General features: G+C 47.5%; 1 protein-coding gene across 1 annotated transcript in view; it reads right to left on the bottom strand.

The window, feature by feature from the left end:
* BRCA2 (BRCA2 DNA repair associated) overlaps window positions 1-21,068 on the bottom strand; it is a 285,207-nt gene that overhangs the window by 49,445 nt on the left and 214,694 nt on the right. The window contains exon 16 of the mRNA XM_082245286.1: window positions 16,175-16,345. Within this exon, the coding sequence (XP_082101412.1) occupies window positions 16,175-16,345 (171 nt within the window). The remainder of the gene's footprint in view (window positions 1-16,174; window positions 16,346-21,068) is intronic.

Here is a 21,068-nt window from a genome sequence, read left to right as displayed (position 1 = left end):
TCTCATACAAATATGCCAATCCATGAGATGTTTATAGCCACTATTTATTTTAAAAACAAACAAAAATTGTTATGCATCCAAAAATGGACTGCTATAACTTTGACAGGGCCAAAAAATAAGGCTCAGTCAAAAGAGGAGGATAAATTGCCACAGCTTAACAGAGAAGAAGATGCAATAATGGCAAAGCAGAGCAAATCGTCATTCCATGGCAAGTGTGGCCACCCTCCACCAATGGTTCCCACGAGGATCCCTATTGCTGGTCCTGAATAGGGCGTTGTGTAACAGATGCAGATATATCTTATTTTTAATGGCGTACAAAGATTTAAGGTGTAACTGGAGTAGACCTAGACCCAGATAGTCCAGTTTTGTGGACGGAACCAGGGCAGAAAATTCAGAATCCAGCAAAACACCCTCAAGCTCATATGGTGATGTCCAGGTTTTCCACCAGAGCAGTATGAGACTCCGCTCGCAGAAGGCGGTCGTCCAAGTAGCCAAGTACCAAACTCCCCATTGGCCTAACAATGCTAGCACCGGGGCCAACACTTTCGTGTAGACCTGAGGAGCAGGGTCCAGGAACCAGCAAAAATGCCCCCCACCCCAGATACAGGTGAGGGTGCACCTTCATGCTGAAGGGGCCTTGTCCGCGGGTCAGGAGAAGCCCGCTCTGGACTTGCCTGACCAAGTTCACGTGGATCCTCCAGAGGAGGCCCTGAAGGGCTCCGATCCCTTGTCAGTCGACCCTGAGGGATGAAAAAACTTCTTATGAGCGGAGGAGGGCCCACGTCTAGGAGGAGGGTCCTTGACCTTAGTAGCTTGCGGAAGAAAGGTACATCTCCCCCCCCCCCCCCCGGGAGACCTAATGAGGTCATCCAGGGTGGCACCAAACAGGCGATCTCCTTGAAACGGAAGTTCGGTTAAGGCCTTTTTAGAAGGGGAACAGCATCCAAAGAGAGATCACAGATAAACTGCAGCTTCTGGACCAGCTGGTCACAGCGCAAAAGCCTAGCCCATTCGGTCAGAGTCTGCGACACCAGGGCAATGGCGAATATCGAATAAAAAACAGAGAAAAAACTGTGCTAGAGTAAAAAGTGCTGCCAGCACACACTCCAAATCAATATACAAAAAAGTGGGATTTTTGTCTTGCCGTAAAATCCTTTTCTCTGAAGTTCACTGATGGACGCAGTCTTCTGTTCTCAATAGCAGGAGGGTTATGCTGCCCCCTACAGGAGACACTAGGCAGAAAAAAGTTCTGGCTACGCCTATGGGCAGACCAGGCATTATACCCTCTCTCCCTGCTATAGGACTTCAGTTTTGTATCAAAGTAGTGTCAGAAAAAAACAATACCAACCCAACTCAATAATAAAGGGGCGGGTACTGCGTCCATCAATGAACTTCAGAGAAAAGGATTTTACGGTAAGACAAAAATCCCATTTTCTCTATCGATCATTGACGGACGCAGTCTTCTGTTCTCAATAGCAGTAGGGACGTCCCAAAGCAGTGCCATAAAAACATGAGGGGTGTGAACAGCAGAAAATTCCCCAAGGCTGAACCATAGCCAACCAGGCAACATAGGACTCAGAACAAGATGGGACCCACCTGAAAAAAAACAAAACATTAAAAAACCCTCAAGGGAGATTAAAGACCCCCTTAAACAGCAGCCTGCAAAACTTTGCAGCCAAAAGGAGGCATCTGCAGATCCACCGTATAAAACTTTGTGAAGGTATGAACAGACGACCAGGTAGTCACCTTGCAAGCCTGAACCACAGCTGCCTGATGGCAAAAAGCCCAGGAAGCACTAAGCGCCCGAGTAGAATGCGCCTTAGGAGAGAAAGATGGAACCTGACCCTTAATTGAATAAGCCTGCACAACCGTCTGTCCGATCCATCTGGAAATAGTGGGAGCAAACACAGGCAGCCCTTTCTTTGGTTCATCCGTGAGAACAAAGAGCGAATCTGACTTCTGAAAAGACTCAGTAGTCGCCAAGTACATCCTGAATGCCCAAACGGCATCCAAAGTATGCAGTGCAAATTCCTTAGGATGTTTAGGCTTAGGAAACAAGGAAGGTAACACAATGTCCTCATTTAAATGGAAACTGGAAACCACCTTTGGAAGGAAGGACAGATTCGGTCTAAGCACCACTTTATCCCTGTGAACCACCAGATAGGGAGAGCGACAGGACAACGCCACCAGTTCCGACACCCTGCACGCAGAAGTAATAGCCACCAAGAAGGCCACATTCTGAGATAAAGTAAGCAGGGGAATCTCCCAAATATTTTCAAAAGGAGGCTTCTGGAGAACCGACAGCACCAAATTAAGATCCCAGGGTGGCAACGGAGGTTGCACCGGAAGAGCCAAGTGTCGCACCACCTGGATAAAATTACGCACCAGGGAATAGGTAGCTAATGGCCTTTGGAAGAAAAGAAAATTTCCAAGGCCAAAACCTGACTCTTGATAGTACTCAAGGCCAAATTTTGATCAACTCCCCATTGAAGGAAAGCCAAGATCCGAGCCACCGAATAAGAGCGAGGAGAAACCCCAAGAGACTCACACCATGCAATATACGACTTCCACGTACCATGATAGATCTTTCTAGAAGACGCTTTAAGCAGAGTGGGAATCGCAGAAGCAGACAAACCCCTGTCCTTCAGCACCTGACTTTCAACATCCAAGGCGTCAAAGCCAGCAACCGTAAAGCAGCAAGGAATGTCTGCGACTAGCCTGACCAGGTCGGCGTACCGAGGCCATTCTGGAGCCACAAGGATGACCGGAATCCCTTCCGCCTCAATTCTGCAAAGAAGTTTTGGCAGCAACTTGAGAGGAGGAAAAGCATACATCAGCCAATGCTGACCCCACGGAGCCACCAACTCGTCTGTGGCGTCTGCCAGAGGGTCCCGAGGGCGGGCCACAAACCTCTTCACTTTCTTGTTGCTCCGAAACGCCAACAGATCTATGTCTGGAGTGCCCCAAGGTAATCCGTCTGCCAATTTTCCACTCCTGGAATGTGAGCGGCGGAAAGAGCTGGAACAAAGCGTTCCACCCAACGAAGGATGCTTGCCACTTCCAAGGCCGCAAGGACACTCCTGGTGCCGCCTTGGTGATTGACAGAAGCCACAGCGGTGGCAATGTCCGACTGAATGCGCACTGGACAGCCCCGAAGGTTCTCCATCCAGTGGACTAGGCAAAGCCTTATCGCTCTCAGCTCCAGGACATTGATCCTGGATTCCTCCATAGACCAGAACCCCTGAGCAGAAAGCTTCCCGGGAACACCTCCCTACCCAGACAGACTGGCATCCGTGGTGATCACTGTCCAATATATGGGGAGGAAGGATTTTCCTTGTTTGAGCGTCAGGGACCAAAGCCACCATAACAGGGACCCCCTGGTCACCTAGCTCAACTGGATCTGATTGTCAAGAGAACTTGGATCTTTGTTCAGCTTGAGAATAATTTCCTTCTGAAGTATTCTCGTGTGAAATTGAGCGTAAGGTACCACCTCGAAGGACGACACCATCAGTCCCAGAACTCTCATACAAGTCCAAAGGGACGACCACTTGCTGGACAGCAATAGCTGAATTGCAGTCTGGAGTTTTTGAAGTTTGTCCGGAGGAAGAAACACCCTGGCTGAGGACGAATCCAAAGTCAGGCCCAGATAGTCCAGCCTCATGGAAGGAACCAGGGACGACTTCAGGAGATTCACAATCCACCCGAACTCCTCCAGAGTTGACATGGTGATCTCTAAGTTTGTCACCAGTGCCGTGGGAGACTACGCACGGAGAAGCAGATCGTCCAGGTAACCCAGGACCGATATCCCCCGCTGGCGTAAGAAAGCCAGGACCAGAGCCAACACTTTTGTGAAGACCAGAGGAGCAGAGGCGAGACCAAAGGGTAACTCCACAAACTGACAGTGATCATCTCCCACGGCAAAATGCAGAAACCGTTAATGTCTTGCACATATTGAGATGTGAAGGTAGACCTCTTTGATGTCTATGAAGGCTAGAAAATCCCCCTGGTGTAGGGAGGCCACCACCGTGCGAATGGATTCCATCATGAATTTTAGAACTCGCACAAGGCAAGTCAGTGCCTTCAGGTCAAGAATTGGACGCACATTGCCCTCCTTCCTTCCTGAGGAAGCGTATTAATGTAAAACGGCCGTAGAGCAGTGCTGCATGCCAGAGGTCCATAGTCACCAGTACTACTCTGAGTCTGGTGGCTCTTTATGCAAGTGCTTTCATTGACGTCTGCATTTTATGGATCAATGTTGGAAGTTTTATTCAGCTTTTAGAGTTGCCTGTTATGCTTTATTTTAAATAAATGCTACACCATGAGAAGATTTTCTCTCTCCTATGTCTGCTGATTTGTGCACCTTTCCTATTGGAGTATTGAAGGAGATATCCTCTGGTGTGAACCCCCTTATATCTGGCTTTACACAAGACCTGATACTACATTAAAAAATAGATTTTTGTAAAATCTTACCGTAAAATCTTTTTCTCTTAGCTCATTGACAGACGTAGTCCTCGGTGATTCAACACCCTCGGGTTATGCTGCCCTCTACAGGAGTAGGACTAGACAGGAAAGAAAACGTTCTGGCCACACCCTAGGGGCAGTCCCAGAGGGTATATCCTCTCACTTCCTGCTCTAGCAAATCAGTTATGTCACAAAGCAGTGTTTAGAGAATTTAACCCAACCCAACTTAAAAACAGAGGGTCGGGTACTACGTCTGTCAATGAGCTAAGAGAAAAGGATTTTACGGTAAGATTTTACAAAAATCCATTTTTCTCTATCGCTCATTGACAGACGTAGTCCTCTGTGATTCAACACCCTCGGGACGTCCCAAAGCAGTACCACAAATGAGGGGTGGGAAAAATGGAAATCAAATCCAATCTAGAAGGCCCAACCGGTGCCAACTAGAAGTTTACCATGTTCATCCTCAGTGATGAGACTCAACAGAAATTTTTCAACAGAAAAAAACCCTCGAGGTAGACCACCGGTCTCCTCAAATTGCGGCCTGCAAAACCTTGCGGCCAAATGAGGCATCCGCCGATGCCATCACATCAATCTTATAAAATTTTGTAAAGGTATGTACCGACGACCAGGTGGTCGCCTTACATACCTGGACCACTGACGCCTGATGGCGATAGGCCCAGGAAGTACTGAGCGCTCGAGTGAAGTGCGCCCTAACAGGAAACGGAGGATTCCGACCCTTAATAGAATAAGCCTGTACCACCGTCTGACTGATCCATCTAGATATGGTCGCGGCAGACACAGGCAATTCCGTTCAAGGGCTATCCGTGATCACAAAAGTGAGTCCGTCTTACGAAAACCACTTTAGGAAGGAAGGATGGATTCGGAAGAAGAACCACCTTATCCCTATGAACCACCAGATCTGGGGAACGACAGGATAATGCGGCCAGTTCTGACACCCTGCGTACAGAAGTAATGGCCACCAAGAAGGCCACCTTCTGGGATAATGTAAGCAAGGGAATCTCCCTGATATCTTCAAAGAGAAGTTTCTGAAGAACCGACCACACTAAATTAAGATCCCAGGCGGTAAGGGTGCGCGCACTGGCGGAGCCAGCTGTCGCACCCCCTGGATGAAATTCCGCACCAAGGAATGATTAGCCAAAGGTTTCAAAAAAGAAGATTGCCAACGCCGAAAACCTGACCTTTAATCGTGCTCAAGGATAGTTTCTGCTCAACCCCTTGTTGCAGACAGACCAAGATTCGGATCACCGAATAGGTATGTGGGGGAAATCCAAGAGATTCACACCACGCAATATAAGACTTCCATGTGCTCGAAGTCGCTTTCCTTGCTTTAACTGGAAGTAGGAATAACTGAAGCTGACACTCCCTTGTCCTTCAGTACCTGGGTCTCAATGGCCAGGCCCTTAAGCCAGCGACTGTAAAGCAAGATGTAAGATCGGTCCCTGAGACCGCAAATCCTCCCTGAGAGGAAGTCTCCAAGGAGCGTCCGCGACTAGCCTCACCAAGTCGGTGTACCAGGCTCGACGAGGTCAGTCCGGAATTTCCAGAATAACTGGAATTCCCTCCACCTCTATCCTGCGAAGAAGTTCCCGCAGCAACTTGAGAGGATGGAAGGCATGCCGTAGCTGATACTGCCCCCACGGGACGATTAGCGTTTCTGCTGCGTCCGCTAGAGGATCGCGGTGCGAGCTACAAACCTCCGCACCTTCCTGTTGAGCCAAGGTGCCAACAGATCCACATCCGGGATTTCCCAATGAAGGGACAGCTAGTGAAAAACCTCTGGATGAAGAGGCCATATGCGATTGGATCCGAATCGGGCTGCTCTAGAGCTGCTCGATCCAGTAAATCAGACAAAATCTGATCGCTCTCAGTTCCGATACCCTATTGGTAATCTGGATACTATCGGAAGAAATGACTTCCCCTGGTTGAGCATCGGAGACTTCCTGGTCCACTCGCTCAGCCGGATCCGATTGTCCAGGGAATCGGAATTCTGATTCCATTAAAAAAGAATCTCCTTCAGGAGAATTCGGGTATGAGACTGGGTATACGGTACTGCCTCTAAGAAGGCCACCATCAGTCCCAGCCAATTGACTGACAGCAACATCCGAATCGTTGACTGAACCTTCTGGAGTTTCTCCGCAAGGAGAAACTCTCTTGCCCAGGATGTATCCAACCTTAGGCCCAGATAGTTCAGTCTCCTGGTGGGAACCAGGGATGATCTTTGGGAAAGCGAAAAAACGCTGATGTCCTGCGATGATGGGGATATAAAGATAGGCCTCCTAAATGTCTATGGACGCCAGGAAATCCCCCTGATGCAGGGAGGCCACCACTGTACGGATGGACTCTATCTCTTCCCAAGTCCAGATTTGGACGCACCTTGCCCTCTTTCCTGGGCATTGTGAATAGGTTCGAATAGAACCCCTGAAACCGTTCAATGTTAGAAGGGAAGAATCGCACCAGTGGAAGTGATTGAAACTCGATCCTGTGTCCTCCAGAAACTGGTGAAGACAACCCCCCCACCCCAGAGATGGGTAGGGGCGCATCAGGCTATATTCTTCAGGCTTGGCTGAGCTGGACTCTTTGTTTAGCCGACCAGCGCCCTTTGAAACCCCTCTAAAGGGGCTTTGGAGGGTTTCGCCTTATCGTCCGCCCTCGCGGAACGAACAACTCTTATGAGCAGAAAAGGAAGGTCCTCGTTAGTTACGAGGTCCTTCTATTCTAACAGTCTGTGGCAAGACAGCAGGTGGTACCGTCTATCCTATAAAGAGGAATTCCTCAAACGGATAGCACCTAGCCATGCGTTTGGAAATAACAGGAGTTCGTTTCAAAACGACCCCATTTGGGTAAAGGAAAATCCTTCGCCCTTTTGGTAGGCTAACAAGTACCAAAAAAGGAATCTCAGTCTCAGCTACCTCTGCCGGTGTAACCTCAAGACTAAAGGTTTCCTGGACGGACACAACTAGTGCATCCACCACTCTTGTGCTATGGCGGAGGCAGAAACGTGCTCCTCACTGCTGAGGAGATATTACCTGAGACAACAGCCCCCTAGGAGGGACCTGCAACTGCATTGTATTTGAAGTATCTGATAAACAATAGGGGTAGGCGGGGGTCGCTACTTGACCCCCGTCCCTGACAGGCCACCTCCACCCGGGATACCAATGACTCCAAAACTGCCGATAATGCATTAAAAACAAGTGGGGTACTGGAGGGTCCTGCGGCCACTTTGAGGGGTTCAGGTGGGGATACCTATGCGGCAGGGTCAATGATTATACAAGACACTTGCCAGCGACAAAAAATGACAAAGTAAAAAACTTTTTTTTTTTTTTGTGTCCCCCAGTCGCAACAGCGCCCCTCAGTGTTACCTGCCTTTTTGGACCCCACAGAGAGAGAGAGAGAGAGACCCCAAGGCTCATCCCTGATGCACAGAAGTTTTCATCAGCTTGCTCAGTGCTGTCCTGTTACAGACAGGAAGTCTTTGGCCCTATTTCTGGGTAAAGGAGGCGGCTCCGCCCCTTAACACGCCTGCCGGCGCCTCCCCCTGGCTCCATGAGGTGTTTGAGTCACCTCAAACATGGCCGCCCCCATGCTGGAGACACGAGGCTACACCAAAATGGTGGCCTCGTGCGATCTACCAGACAATGGCGGCGGCCTGCACAGAATAGCGGCATGTCTGCAGAAGGATCTCGGCCTCACAACCCTTCACCCTCATGGTGGTCAGCGTGGTCGGCGGTACCGGACCCTGGCAGGCCGTATGCGGTCCGTGGCCGTCGGGAGGCATCTGCTAGCTGGAGGAATGATCTGGGATGCAGTATACATGTATAGACATCGCCCTGTGGCTACTGACAGGTAGGATACCTTATACTATCACAGTAAAGTTCTAGTACTGCCACTGACTACAATCATTTTCACATCTTTACAATTAGATTGTCACCTCCCAAACCAAGCCTCCTGGCTTCTTGTACACAAAAATCACACTCAAAATAGGGGGATCTGTGCCATGTTATAGGATAGAGGGGAACCCATCCTTATAATACAGAGAGGGGCCCGCGTTCACCACAGGACCCGTCAGGGGAAATGGGGGAACATACTACTAACCGTACCGGAACCAGGCGGGCGCCAACTCCTGACAGAACCCCTCTCCACCGAAGTTGGAGGGCTGTCGACCAATACGGGCGCCGTGACTCATGGTCTTTGGCGTTTCAGCGAGACGTTTAACTCGCAGGGTCATCGTCCAGTGGGACTATGTCGCGGCCGACCCAGCGCGGAGCTATGGCCTGCACGCGCTCGTAGGCTGAACTGGGGTGACCACTGGATCTCAACATCCAGCCCGTCGCCCAGTTCAGCTTTCTTGCTTGAAGATCTCACATTAACACTGGAGAAAAAAGCTGTCTAAAAAATCTTTTCTAAGAAAAAAATCCTGCCAGGACCGAAGATCCCAGCAAGGTATCTAGGTCCTTACTCCTAACTAGACAGAAAAAAACTGATTTGCTAGAGCAGGAAGTGAGAGGATATACCCTCTGGGACTGCCCCTAGGGTGTAGCCAGAACGTTTTCTTTCCTGTCTAGTCCTACTCCTGTAGAGGGCAGCATAACCCGAGGGTGTTGAATCACGAGGACTACGTCTGTCAATGAGCGATAGAGAAGATGCATTTGCTGTCCTAACCAGGCAGCATATCGGTCTGGTGAGTGCACATTCTTATCTTGGTGAAGGATCACTGGTGGCGGAGTGTCTGTTTTAATTTTATTGGCACTGAATATCAGCACACATCTGTGGATTTATTTAAAGGACTTTATATGTTGTTACGGATTGAATTGTCATACACACCCTTTTTTCACATCAGTATTTTGGATTATTTGTCACTTTAAATCATTATTTGAGTGCGGCAACCTCATTTTACATGTTATGTTGGTGTTTGTATATTCACACTGTTTGCAAGCTGCTATTTTATTTTGAGGCACTGGCATTTATTTTACTTTATTTTATCTTTGATGTCTATGAAGGCCAGGAAATCCCCCTGGTGTAGGGAGGCCACCATCGTGCGAATGGATTCCATCTTAAATTTTAGAACTCGCACAAAGCAATTCAGTGCCTCCAGGTCCAGAATTGGACGCACCTTGTCCTCCTTCCTGGGAACCGTAAACAGGTTTGAGTAAAAGCCCTGAAAACGTTCCGAGAACGGAACCGGAACTATTACTCCTTGTTGTACCAGGTCCTGTACCGCCCCAAAGAGAGCTTGTAAGTGATCCAGAGACAGTCGCACATTGGAAGGGAAAAACCTTACCGGAGGGACAGATCGAAACTCGATCTTGTAGCCAGACCGTATGACCTTGTGCACCCACTTGTCTTCTATCTGGATAGCACGGTTCTAGGGGGCGACGGGATGGACAAGAAGGGGGCCCTGGGAGAAACAGGTAAATCCCCCCCCCCCCCGCGCACGAGCGATCGTCCGGTCGCTGGCGGCGCACGCCGCCCCCTCCTGCCCCCACTGTCTGCCTACATCCGGTCTCAACCCCCAGGAGTAGCTCCAATCGCCCCATAGTCCCAGTAGTGGGGGGGGGGGGGGGGGGGGGAGGACAGGTCGGGGGGAGTGCGTGACAGGACAGAGGGGAACCCGAGAAAGTGAGGGTCCGACCGTCCCAAGGAGGGGCTGCATCCACCCCAAAGCCCGCCAGGGGGAGGGGGGGGGGACAGTTTAGTCACCATACCAGGAACAGGCGGGCGCCAACTCCTGACAGAACCCCTCGCCGAAAGTGGGAAGCTGTCTGCCAAAAGGAACGCTGCGACTCTGGCCTAGACCCGGTCATATGCGACCTGGCAAGACGTTTAACTCGCAGGGCCAGTCCCAGTCCGGTGGGACTATGTCGTGCACGACCTAGCGCTCGCTGGGGTCTGCACGCGCTCGCTGGCCAGGTGGGGTGACCACTAGATCTATATATCCAGCCCGTCGGCCAGAAACAGCATATTTACTTGTAGATCTCACAGGTGAAAAACCTAACTAGAAAAAAACTTTTGCCAGGACCAGAGATTCCAGCAAGGAACTAGGTCCTTACTAGGCAGATTAAAACTGACATCCTTTAGCAGGGAGAGAGGGTATAACCACTGAGACTGCCCATAGGCATAGCCAGAACTTTTTTCTGCCTACTGTCATACTCCTGTAGGGGGCAGCATAACCCTACTGCTGTTGAGAATGGGAGACTGCGTCCGTCAATGAACGATAGAGAAATATAGTGCAGCGCTAAAGTAAAACATAAACACAATGAATATAAAAATCAATAAATTCATAAAATATGCATAAAAAAATACATATAGTGGAAGAACAATGTCCATGGAAAAAAATAGACGGCAGATCATTGATCCATATGAAGAAACACCACCACCGATGGAAAGGGTGATGAATGATGTAGATAAAAGGGTGACCAAGATGTTCCTACTTCACACCCAAAGGGAGTATCAAAATCTGCTTACCAGAATTCTAATCAGGCACAGGGAAGTAGGTCACCCTTAAACCATGTACACTGGATTCACTCAGAAAACTTGATCCACTCTCAAAAAAAAAAGTCAAAAAGCGCTACCATAGTGCAGTATCCAAATAACGCTTTATTGATAAAATAAAGGATTGCACTTACAAGATCCAATAGTGCATGTCATCAAAAAACTGTGTGTGCGAACATCTAAAGTGTGCAGCGTTTCTGCGGGCTTCCCTCTGGGCTCCAGGCTCAAACAAAGAACCGGCCAATCGGGTAGAAATTGCGTGATGACGTCACTGTCGTATGCCCCACCCTATGCATGGAATTTATGACCACCGATGTGCAGCCAAATTATGGCATCTTTCCACTGAGGGAGCCCATTAAATTCTGGTAAGCAGATTTTGATATTCACTTTGGGTGTGAAGCAGGAACATCTTGGTCACCCTTTATCTACATTATTTATCACCCTTTCTATCGGTGGTGTTTCTTCATCTGGATCAATGATCTAAGACTCTGCCGTCTATTTTTTCCATGGACATTGTTCTTCCACCTATATTGACTTGTATGTATTTTTTATTATCCCTACTTTATGAATTTATTGATTTTATATTCATTTTCTTTATTTATTAGTTTAGCGCTGCACTATATTTTTTTGTATAATGGTGAATATCGACATCAGTCCCAAACCAGTCAGGGTGTACATATTGCGGGCCACAGCCTCCGCTTTCCTGTCAGTCGGGTCCTTAAAGGCTTGGGATTCTTCAACTGGAATCATGGCTGCCTTGTTTAATCTGGAAACTGGAGGGTCCACCACCGATGGAACAGTCCACTTCTTAAGAAGGGACTCCTCATATTGGTATCACCTAGCAAAATCGCTTTGATCGTCCCCACTATTTAGTGACAATTCTGTCAAAATAGGACGGGAAAGGGAACACCTTTTCCACTCTGGATGGCTTGTGAATGCCAAAGGGAAGGAACCTGCGCCTCCGCTGCAGCTTCAGCTGCGTCCTCCAATTTCAAGGTCTCACGCAGGTCTCAATAGGCCTTAACAGGGAAAGGAGGAACCTGACCCCATGATGGAACAGGCCTGCATCACCGTTTGACTAAGCAAACATAGTTTTGTGAAACGCATCAACTGTTTTTTTACCCTCTTGTTCCTGGTTTGTCGTTTTGGATTTTATGGATTTTCAATAAAATGTTTTTATCATCTACTATCACTCTCAAGTTGGTGTGCGGTTGCCTTCTTCTAATTGTACAGCTGTCGGGACTACGGACCTAACCTGCACCCTTCTGATTGTGAGGACATTTCAACACCAGAGCGGTCTCTGTGCTCTCATATCTATTTGGCTGCACCACCGTTTGCCTGATCCATCTGGAAATGGTTGCAGCAGAATTGGCCTGCCCCTTACAAGACCCATCCGTAAGGACAAACAAGGAACCCGATTTCCAAATCGACTGTGGCCGCCAGGTACAACCTGATTGTCCGAACCACATACAGGGAATGTAAAGCCATTTCTTTAGGAAGTTTCTGCTTAGGGCACAAGGAAGGTAACACAATGTCTTCATTCAAGTGGAAACCCGAGACGACCTAAGGAAGGAACGACTGACAGGGACGGAGCACCACTTTGTCCCTGTGAACCACCAGGTAGGGTAACCGACAGGACAACGCAGCCAGCTCACGAAAGTGTGAACCAAAGAATTTGCAGCCAACGGCAACATTCTAGCTACTACCCTCTACTGGAAACTGACTGCTACAAATCCTTTGCTACATGCTCACAGTAGTCATCCAAAACATGCGATTCAGGGATTCCTAATGGGACAATATTGTAGGATTCGCAGAAATTGCTCTGAACTGGAAAACTTTTAACAGGAGGCACATGATTTGCCATAGCGGTTTCTAAGTAGAGGTTACAGCAAAAAAAGTATTAAAGTATATCATAGAGCTATAACTAGCCCTCGTGATCTGCTACTGTTTCAGGGCGAAAAAGATCTATCGTCCAATAAAACAAGACTAATTACAAAATTGAATGTACAATCTGAACAGATATGAAAAGTCTTTATGAAAAACACTTGCATATTCTAGCTGAAGACGAAGTGTTAAAAGAAAAACCAAAACCGACTCTAAACCAAGTATAACCCTTCAAACGCAATTAGTCCATTAAAGATATGGTGACATTCACTATTATAGAGGAAGTAAAAATGACCCTTGTTCCAAACTCCCTTTAGGCACTTTCCCTTTTGGAAAATGTGGCTATTGCCAATACATAGCCAATAAATTTTCTCAAACTCTGCCCAACAACAGCAAATTCTCTCTCTCAGACGGTTTTGTATCATGTCAAACCGTAGGCATAGTATATCTAATGAAAAGCACATGTCCAGCCTTTTATGTGGACAAAACGATACGGCGATTATGGGAATTAATACATGACCATGTTGGATACGCAAAAGGGGGGGATCTGGAAAGCCCTATAGCCCGGCACTTTGCCCAATGTCATGGTTATACATTTCTTAATTTAAAGTTCTCACATTCCTTCTCTCCTCTTCCTTCCTTGCTTCTCCTTCCCTCTCTCTCCCCCCCCTCCTTTTTTTTTTTTGTTTGCCTGTTTTCTCTTAATTTCCCTCATCTTTGGTATATCCAATTGTAATCTGTTTGTATATCCCGTATACGTAATGTTTGTTTAATACATCTGTAAATATTGGAAATTGATACTTACTGTATATTGTTTATTTATTACAGGGCTTATTCATATTGGAAATCAGATCCTGAAGAAGCTCGTATTGTGGACGAAACACGTCAATCCGTACCCACCCCCCCTTTATTCAAATACTTGTATTGTATGATTACATGTAAACATGTAACAATTTTAACGTATAACGTATGTTTGGTGTTTTAATCTGTTGTTATCAAATAAAACTCATGGTTTTTAGCTATTCTAGCTTGGTTTTTTTGGGCGCACTCAAATCCCCAATTTCCAGTGACTCCTTGTCCTTCCCCAGTGAGACCTGGAATATACTTTGAAATATTTTTCTCTTTATTTTCCTTAACCACTTCTGGACCAGAAGATTTTCCCCCTTAATGACCAGGCCATTTTTTGGGATTCGGTACTGCGTTACTTTAACGGGCAATTGCGCGGTCGTGCGACGCTCTACCCAACAAAAAAAAAAAAAGATGTTCTTTTTTTCCCCACAAATAGAGCTTTCTTTTGATGGATTTTGATCACCTGTGCAGTTTTTTTTGTGCAATAAATAAAAAAAAGCAGCGGCAATTCTGAAAACAAAAAATATATATATATATTTTTCTCTTTCTGCTATATAAAACATTCCCAAAAAAAAACTAAATTTATTTTTATCATTTTAGGTCAATTTGTATTTTGCTACATATTTTTGGTAAAAAAAAACCCGCAATAAGCGTATTTTGATTGGTTTGCTCAAAAGTTATCGCGTCTACAAACTAGGGTAAAGATTTATGTAATTTTTATTTATTTTTTACTAGTAATGGTGGCGATCAGTGATTTTTAGCAGGGCTGCGACATTGCGGTGGACAGATCAGACCCCTGACATTTTTGGGGGGAGTCAGTGACATTACTACAGTAATTGGTGCTAAAAATATGCACTGTTACTGTAATTATGACACTGGCAGGGAAGGGGTTAACCCAGGGGCGATCAAAAGGTTAAATGTGAGCCTAGGGGGTGTTTGCTAACTGTGGGGGGATGGGCTTGTGAAATCAATACAGAGACCTGTGTTCCTAAATAGGAGGAATACAGGAGCTCTGCATTGATTCCTGAGAGAACAACGGTCTGCTGTGTTTACAACAGCAGACCGCTGTTCTCCCTTCACGGAGAGCGATTGCGGGTGCCCGGTGGCAATAGCGGCAGCCGGCCCCATGGAATGGCTTTCCCGTTGACGAGTAGGAGGCGTGCACCCCCAGGATCGCTTCTGTGAACCGCCATACAGGTACAGCCATTCGCGGGAACCTACCGACCTATATAGGTGGCGGCTGGTCGGCAAGTGGTTAACTGCTTGCCGACCGCCCGCCGCAGTTGTACGGCGGCAGTCTGGCGCTCCCAGGCAAAGCGTTGTACATGTACGGCGCTCACCTGGGAGGAGCTAAGGGGCGATCGCTCCCGCCCCCGCTCGTCAGCTGGGGAGCCAGCTCGTATGACCGGCGGCTCCGATGGCCGTCGGCCACTCGCGATCTCCCACAGCTGAGAGAGGACAGATGGCTGATGTAAACACAGCCCTCTGTCATTCTCACTGAAGTAATGACAGAGGCTATGTGATCCTGCTGTATAGGATCGCATATCTCTGTGATGACTTCACAAGCCACGCCCCCTGAGAGTTAGAGTCACGCCCCTAGGGACACACTTAACACCCCTTGATCACCAGTAAAGTTAACCCCTTCCCTGCCAGTGTCATTTTTACAGTAACAGTGCATATGTATAGTACTGATTACTGTAGTAATGTCACTGGTACCCCCAAAAGTGTCAAAAATGTCAGTTAGGGGTCTGATCTGTCCGCCACAATGTCGCAGTCCATCAAAAAAAAAAAAATAGCAGATCGCCATTACTAGTTAAAAAAAAACCACAATAAAAATGACATAAATCTTTCCCATAGTTAGTAAACGCAATAACTTTTGTGCAAACCAATCAAAATACACTTATTGCGTTTTACCAAAAATATGTACCAGAAAACAAATTAGCCTAAAATGTTAAAAAATTTAGATTTTTACATTATTTTTTTTTGAGAATTTCATATAAAAAAATGTAAAAAATATTTTTTCAAAATTGGCACTTTTTTTGTTTATAGCGCAAAAAAAAAAAAAAAAAAAAAAATTGCACAGGTGATCAAATACCACCAAAAGAAAGCTCTGTTTATGGGGAAAAAAAGGACGTCAATTTCATTTGGGTACAGCGTCGCACGACCGCGCAATTGTCCGTTAAAATCACGCAGTGCCGAATCACAAAATAGGGCCTGGTCTTTGAGCAGCCAAATCCTCTGGGGCTTAAGTGGTTAAAGAATGACTTAAGCGGGAATATAAATTTGTTGTGGGTGACACAAATAATGCTTTCCTCCAGGAACCTATTATCTCTAGAAACAGCTGTCCACCATGCACTGCCTTTGAAAGAAGGGAACCCAACCATTGACAATGTAGCCAGGTGGTTAGTCATTGGACTGAAGGACTCTGAGGGATTTACTAGTAAACATAGGTAGATAACGTAATACTGACCTGTATTTGAGCTGTAAAAGGACTCGCTCTGGTGTTAGACATCTTCCTGCAAACTGTTCAGGGAACATGACCTCCATTGCAGCCAGTTTCCATACAATCCACCTATAGTGATTGTACACCCATTCTACGGAGATCAGCTTCGGATCCACGCCTGTGGTGTCACACAGAGCTCTGTTGGGAGATGATATTTTCAGCACAATGCACAGAAAAGTGTAGAAATCTTTATTAAACCTTTCTTCCTATCTCCAGCGATCACAGAGTAAGGAAAAGGCAGAGCAACAGAAAACAGGTACAAGTTCAATCCCTTCTTTTGGCTAATGTTCTACATTAAATCCCTGCTACTTGAGAATATTGGGAACAGCACAAGGGCTGATCTTCAAACCATGTATTCTTTATTTTGGCAAATAAATAGGAAACCAAAATTTGCCAAATACCAATAGTTGGTTGTCCAAATCGATCTAACTGTGAAAGAGGCTTTGGCATTTTTTTTTTTTTAAAACAATTGAGATATACACTCGTTGGCCACTTTATTAGGTACACCTTGGTAGTACCGGGTTGGACCCACTTTTGCTTTCAGAACTGCCTAATTCTTCGTGGCATAGATTCAACAAGGTGTTGGAAACATTCCTGAGATTTCGGTCCATATTGACATGATAGTATCATGCAGTTGCTGCAGATTTGTAGGCTGCACATCCATGATGTGAATCTCCCGTTCCACCACATCCCAAGGTTCTCTGTTGGATTGAGATCTAGTGACTGTGGAGGCCATTGGAATACAGTGAACTCATTTTCACGTTCGAGAAACCAGTTTGAGATGATTTGAGCTTTGTGACATGATGCTGGAAGCAGGCATCAGAAGATGGGTGCACTGTAGTCATAAAGGGATGGACATAGTCAGCAACAATACTCAGGTAGGCCATGGCATTTAAACAATGCTCAACTGGTACTAAGAGGCCCAAAGTTTGCCAAAAAAATATCCCCCACACCATTCAACCACCAGCCTAAATCGTTGATACAAGGCAGAATGGATCTCTGCTTTCACGTTTACTCCAAATTCTGACCCTACCATCTGAATATCGCAGCTGAAATCAAGACTCATCAGACCAGGCAACATTTTTATAAACTATTGTCCAATTTTGGTATGCCTGTTGGAATTGTAACCTTAGTTTCCTATTCTTAGCTGACAGGAGTGGCACCTGGTGTGGTCTTCTGTTGCTGTAGCCCATTTGCTTCAAGGTTCGATATGTTGTGCGTTCAAGGTATGCAGAATACCATCTCTGGTTGTAACGAGTGGTTATTTGAGTCACTTTTACCTTTCTATCATCTGGAACTAGTCTGCCCATTCTCCTCAGACCTCGGACATCAAGAAGACATTTTGCTCCATACAACTGCAGTTCACTGGATATTTTCTCTTTTTTGGACCATTCTCTGTAAACCCGAGAGATGGTTGTGCCTGAAAATCCCAGATGATCAGCAGTTTTTAAAATACTCTGACCAGCCCGTCTAGCCTAAACAACCATGCCGTATTCAAAATCACCTAAATTCCCTTTCTTCTCCATTCTGGTGCTCTGTTTAACCTCAGCAAGCCGTCTTCGCTGCCTCTAGATGCCTAAATGGATTTCGTTGCTGCCATGCGATTGACTGATTAGCAATTTGTGTTACCAAACAATTAAACAGGTGTACCTAATAAAGTGGGCTGGTGAGTGTACAGTATAGGGGTCATCTTTAGAAACTAAACTGCACTATCCAGATGAGTCATTGCAGGGAATATCAGCTTGAGTTATTGAACTTAATAATCAGTGAGCCTAACAAAGTAGCAAAGCATAAACAAGAAAATATGTAAGAAGAATCCAAAAGGTCCACCTATTGGCTGCATAAAAAACTACATAACATTCAGTATTTCATACTCGACTAATGCAGAAAACAAGATTGACGTTTTAACATAAAATCCTTAAACAGTAAAAACTGAATTTTTGTAAAATCTTACCTGTAAAATTCCTTTCTCCGAGTCCTCCGACAGTCGCCGCCTCTTCATATTCGTCACTAATGGGGTTATTGACCTTTTCTCCGTAGGAGTAGCTAGGCAACAGAATATATTAATATCAAAGCTTTTAACATATCCCACCCCCAGGGGGTGGTCCCCTCAGTCAATACCTCCCTGCTTCCTGCATACCAACTCAGTTTCAGTAGAATAGCAGTAGAGTACATAAACAAACCCCAAAAGAGGGGCAGGGGCGGCGACTGTCGGAGGACTCAGAGAAAGGAATTTTACAGGTAAGATTTTACAAAAATTCCGTTTTCTCTTACGTCCTCCGACAGTCGCCGCCTCTTCATATTCGTCACTAATGGGGACGTCCCATAGCAGTGTAGACATGAGGGGTGGGGAAAAAAGCAGCCGCGCCTAAAGCAACGCAGTACCCACATCAGAGAAAGGAACCTTACCAAAGTAAGAGAACCAACTGGGCAACAGGAAAAAACGTGCTCAACAGGAGCAACAACCCAGGAAAAAACAAGTAACCCAGGGGTAACAACACCCCAACAGCCAAGGACCCAAACAAGGGACCCTAAGGCACTGCCGCACTAAGAACTTTGCGGCCACAAGAAGCATCTGCCGATGCCTGAACATCCACCTTGTAAAATTTTGAGAAAGTGTGAACGGACGACCAAGTCGCCGCCTTACACACCTGGGCCACAGAAGCCTGATGACGATAGGCCCAAGACGTACTCAGAGACCTGGTAGAGTGCGCCTTCACAGGAAAAGGAGGAACCTTCCCCTTCAAAGCATAGGCTTGCACAATGGTCTGTCTGATCCATTTGGCGATGGTAGCAGCCGACGCCGCCATGCCCTTCCGAGGTCCCTCAGGAAGGACAAAGAGAGAATCCGACTTGCGAAAGGATTTTGTCGATGACAGGTAAACCCTGATCGCCCTAACAACATCCAAGGAATGCAAAGCCACCTCCTTCGGATGCTTAGGCTTCGCGCAAAGCGAAGGCAGAACAATATCCTCATTGAGGTGAAATTCCGAGATCCTCTTCGGAAGAAAAGACTGGTTAGGTCGCAAGACCACCTTATCCAAGTGAATCACCAAATACGGAGACTTGCAGGACAAGGCCGCCAGCTCTGACACCCTGCGAGCCGAAGTGATCGCCACTAAGAAGGCAACCTTCTTGGACAACAAGGACAACAAGATCTCCCTAATATTTTCAAAAGGAGCACGTTGCAACACGGACAGAACAAGGTTCAAGTCCCATGGAGGTAAAGGCTCCCACCTAGGAGGGACCAAATGTCGCACACCTTAAACAAAGGTGCTAACCAAAGAGTTAGACGCCACAGGGCGTTGAAAGAGAACGGCCAGCGCAGAAATCTGACCCTTAATCGTGGCCAACGCCAAACGCTGGTCCACGCCCGTTTAAAAGGAAAGCCAACACTCTCGACACCGAGTACGAGCGAGGGGAATACCCCCTGGACTCACACCAGGCAAAGTAAGCCTTCCAAGTACGGTAGTAAATCTTCCCCGAAGAGGCCTTCCTAGCCTTGATCAAAGAGGGAATGACCTCGGGGGAAAGACCCCTATCCTTCAGGACCTGGCTTTCAACAGCCAGGCTGTTAAAGCCAGCGACTGTAAAGCAGGATGGAATACCGGTCCTTGAGACAGGAGATCTTCTCGAAGTGGCAGACGCCACGGAGCGTCGACCGCCAGATTCACGAGGTCTGCGTACCAAGACCGGCAGGGCCAGTCCGGTGCCACCAGAATCACCGTTTTCGGTTCCGAGGCCAAACTGCGAAGGAACCTGGACAGCAGCTGAATCGGTGGAAAGGCATGCATCAGGCGATACTGATGCCAGGGCGTCACTAAACGCGTCCGAGGCGTCTGCCCGAGGATCGCGCGTCCTTGCCACGAACCTTTCCACCTTGTTGTTTAGACAAGACGCGAACAGGTCCACATCTGGGGACCCCCACTTCGCGCACAACATCTGGAAGACATCCGGGTGAAGGGACCATTCCCCCTGGTCCAGGGTCTGGCGGCTCAGATAATCCGCCTGCCAGTTTTCCACCCCCGGAATGTGAACTGCAGAGATCACCGGGACGTGCGTCTCGGCCCAGGACAGAATGTCTGCTACTTCCCGAGCCGCCCGGGCACTCCTGGTGCCCCCTTGGTGGTTGATGTAGGCCACCGCTGTGGCATTGTCCGTCTGTACCCGAACTGGACGGCCCTGAAGCCTGTCCGTCCAACGCAGAAGACAGATTTATCGCTCGCAATTCCAGAATGTTGATCGGAAGGGAGGATTCCTCTTCCGACCAAGTTCCCTGGGCGGACAGAACGCGCAGAACACCACCCCAGCCCGACAGGCTGGCATCCGTGGTGATCACCGTCCACGACAAAGGACGAAAGGACTTGCCCCCCGACACCGCCGGGGACTGGAGCCACCACAAAAGGCCCCTTCGGGTGAGATGGCTCAACGACAGCCGCAGATCCAGAAATTGCGGACGCCCGTCCCGCTTGGCCAGGACCTCCGCCTGAAGCTCCCGTGTGTGAAACTGGGCGAAGGGAATCGCCTCGAAGGCCGAAACCATCAATCTCAGACACCTCATACACGTCCGAAGGGACGAGCACTGATTGTCCCTGAGGGACCTGACTTCGCACTGAAGTGTCCGAAGCTTGTCTTCCGGCAGGAAGACCTTCGCTTGAACAGAGTCCAGGATCATCCCCAGGTAGAGAAGACGAACCGACGGACACAACGCCGATTTTGGAAAATTTATTGCCCAGCCAAATTCCTGCAGAGTCTGCTGCATCGTGATGGACAGGTCATTCACCAGGCCCTGACTGGTCGCGGACCGAATCAGGATATCGTCCAGATACCCCAGGACAGAAATGCCCTGGGCCCTCAGCAA

This window comes from Pelophylax lessonae (assembly GCF_965119305.1).
Source record: "Pelophylax lessonae genome assembly, chromosome: 2".
Classification (NCBI taxonomy): Eukaryota; Metazoa; Chordata; class Amphibia; order Anura; family Ranidae; genus Pelophylax; species Pelophylax lessonae.
This window is presented reverse-complemented; position numbering and strand designations above follow the sequence as displayed.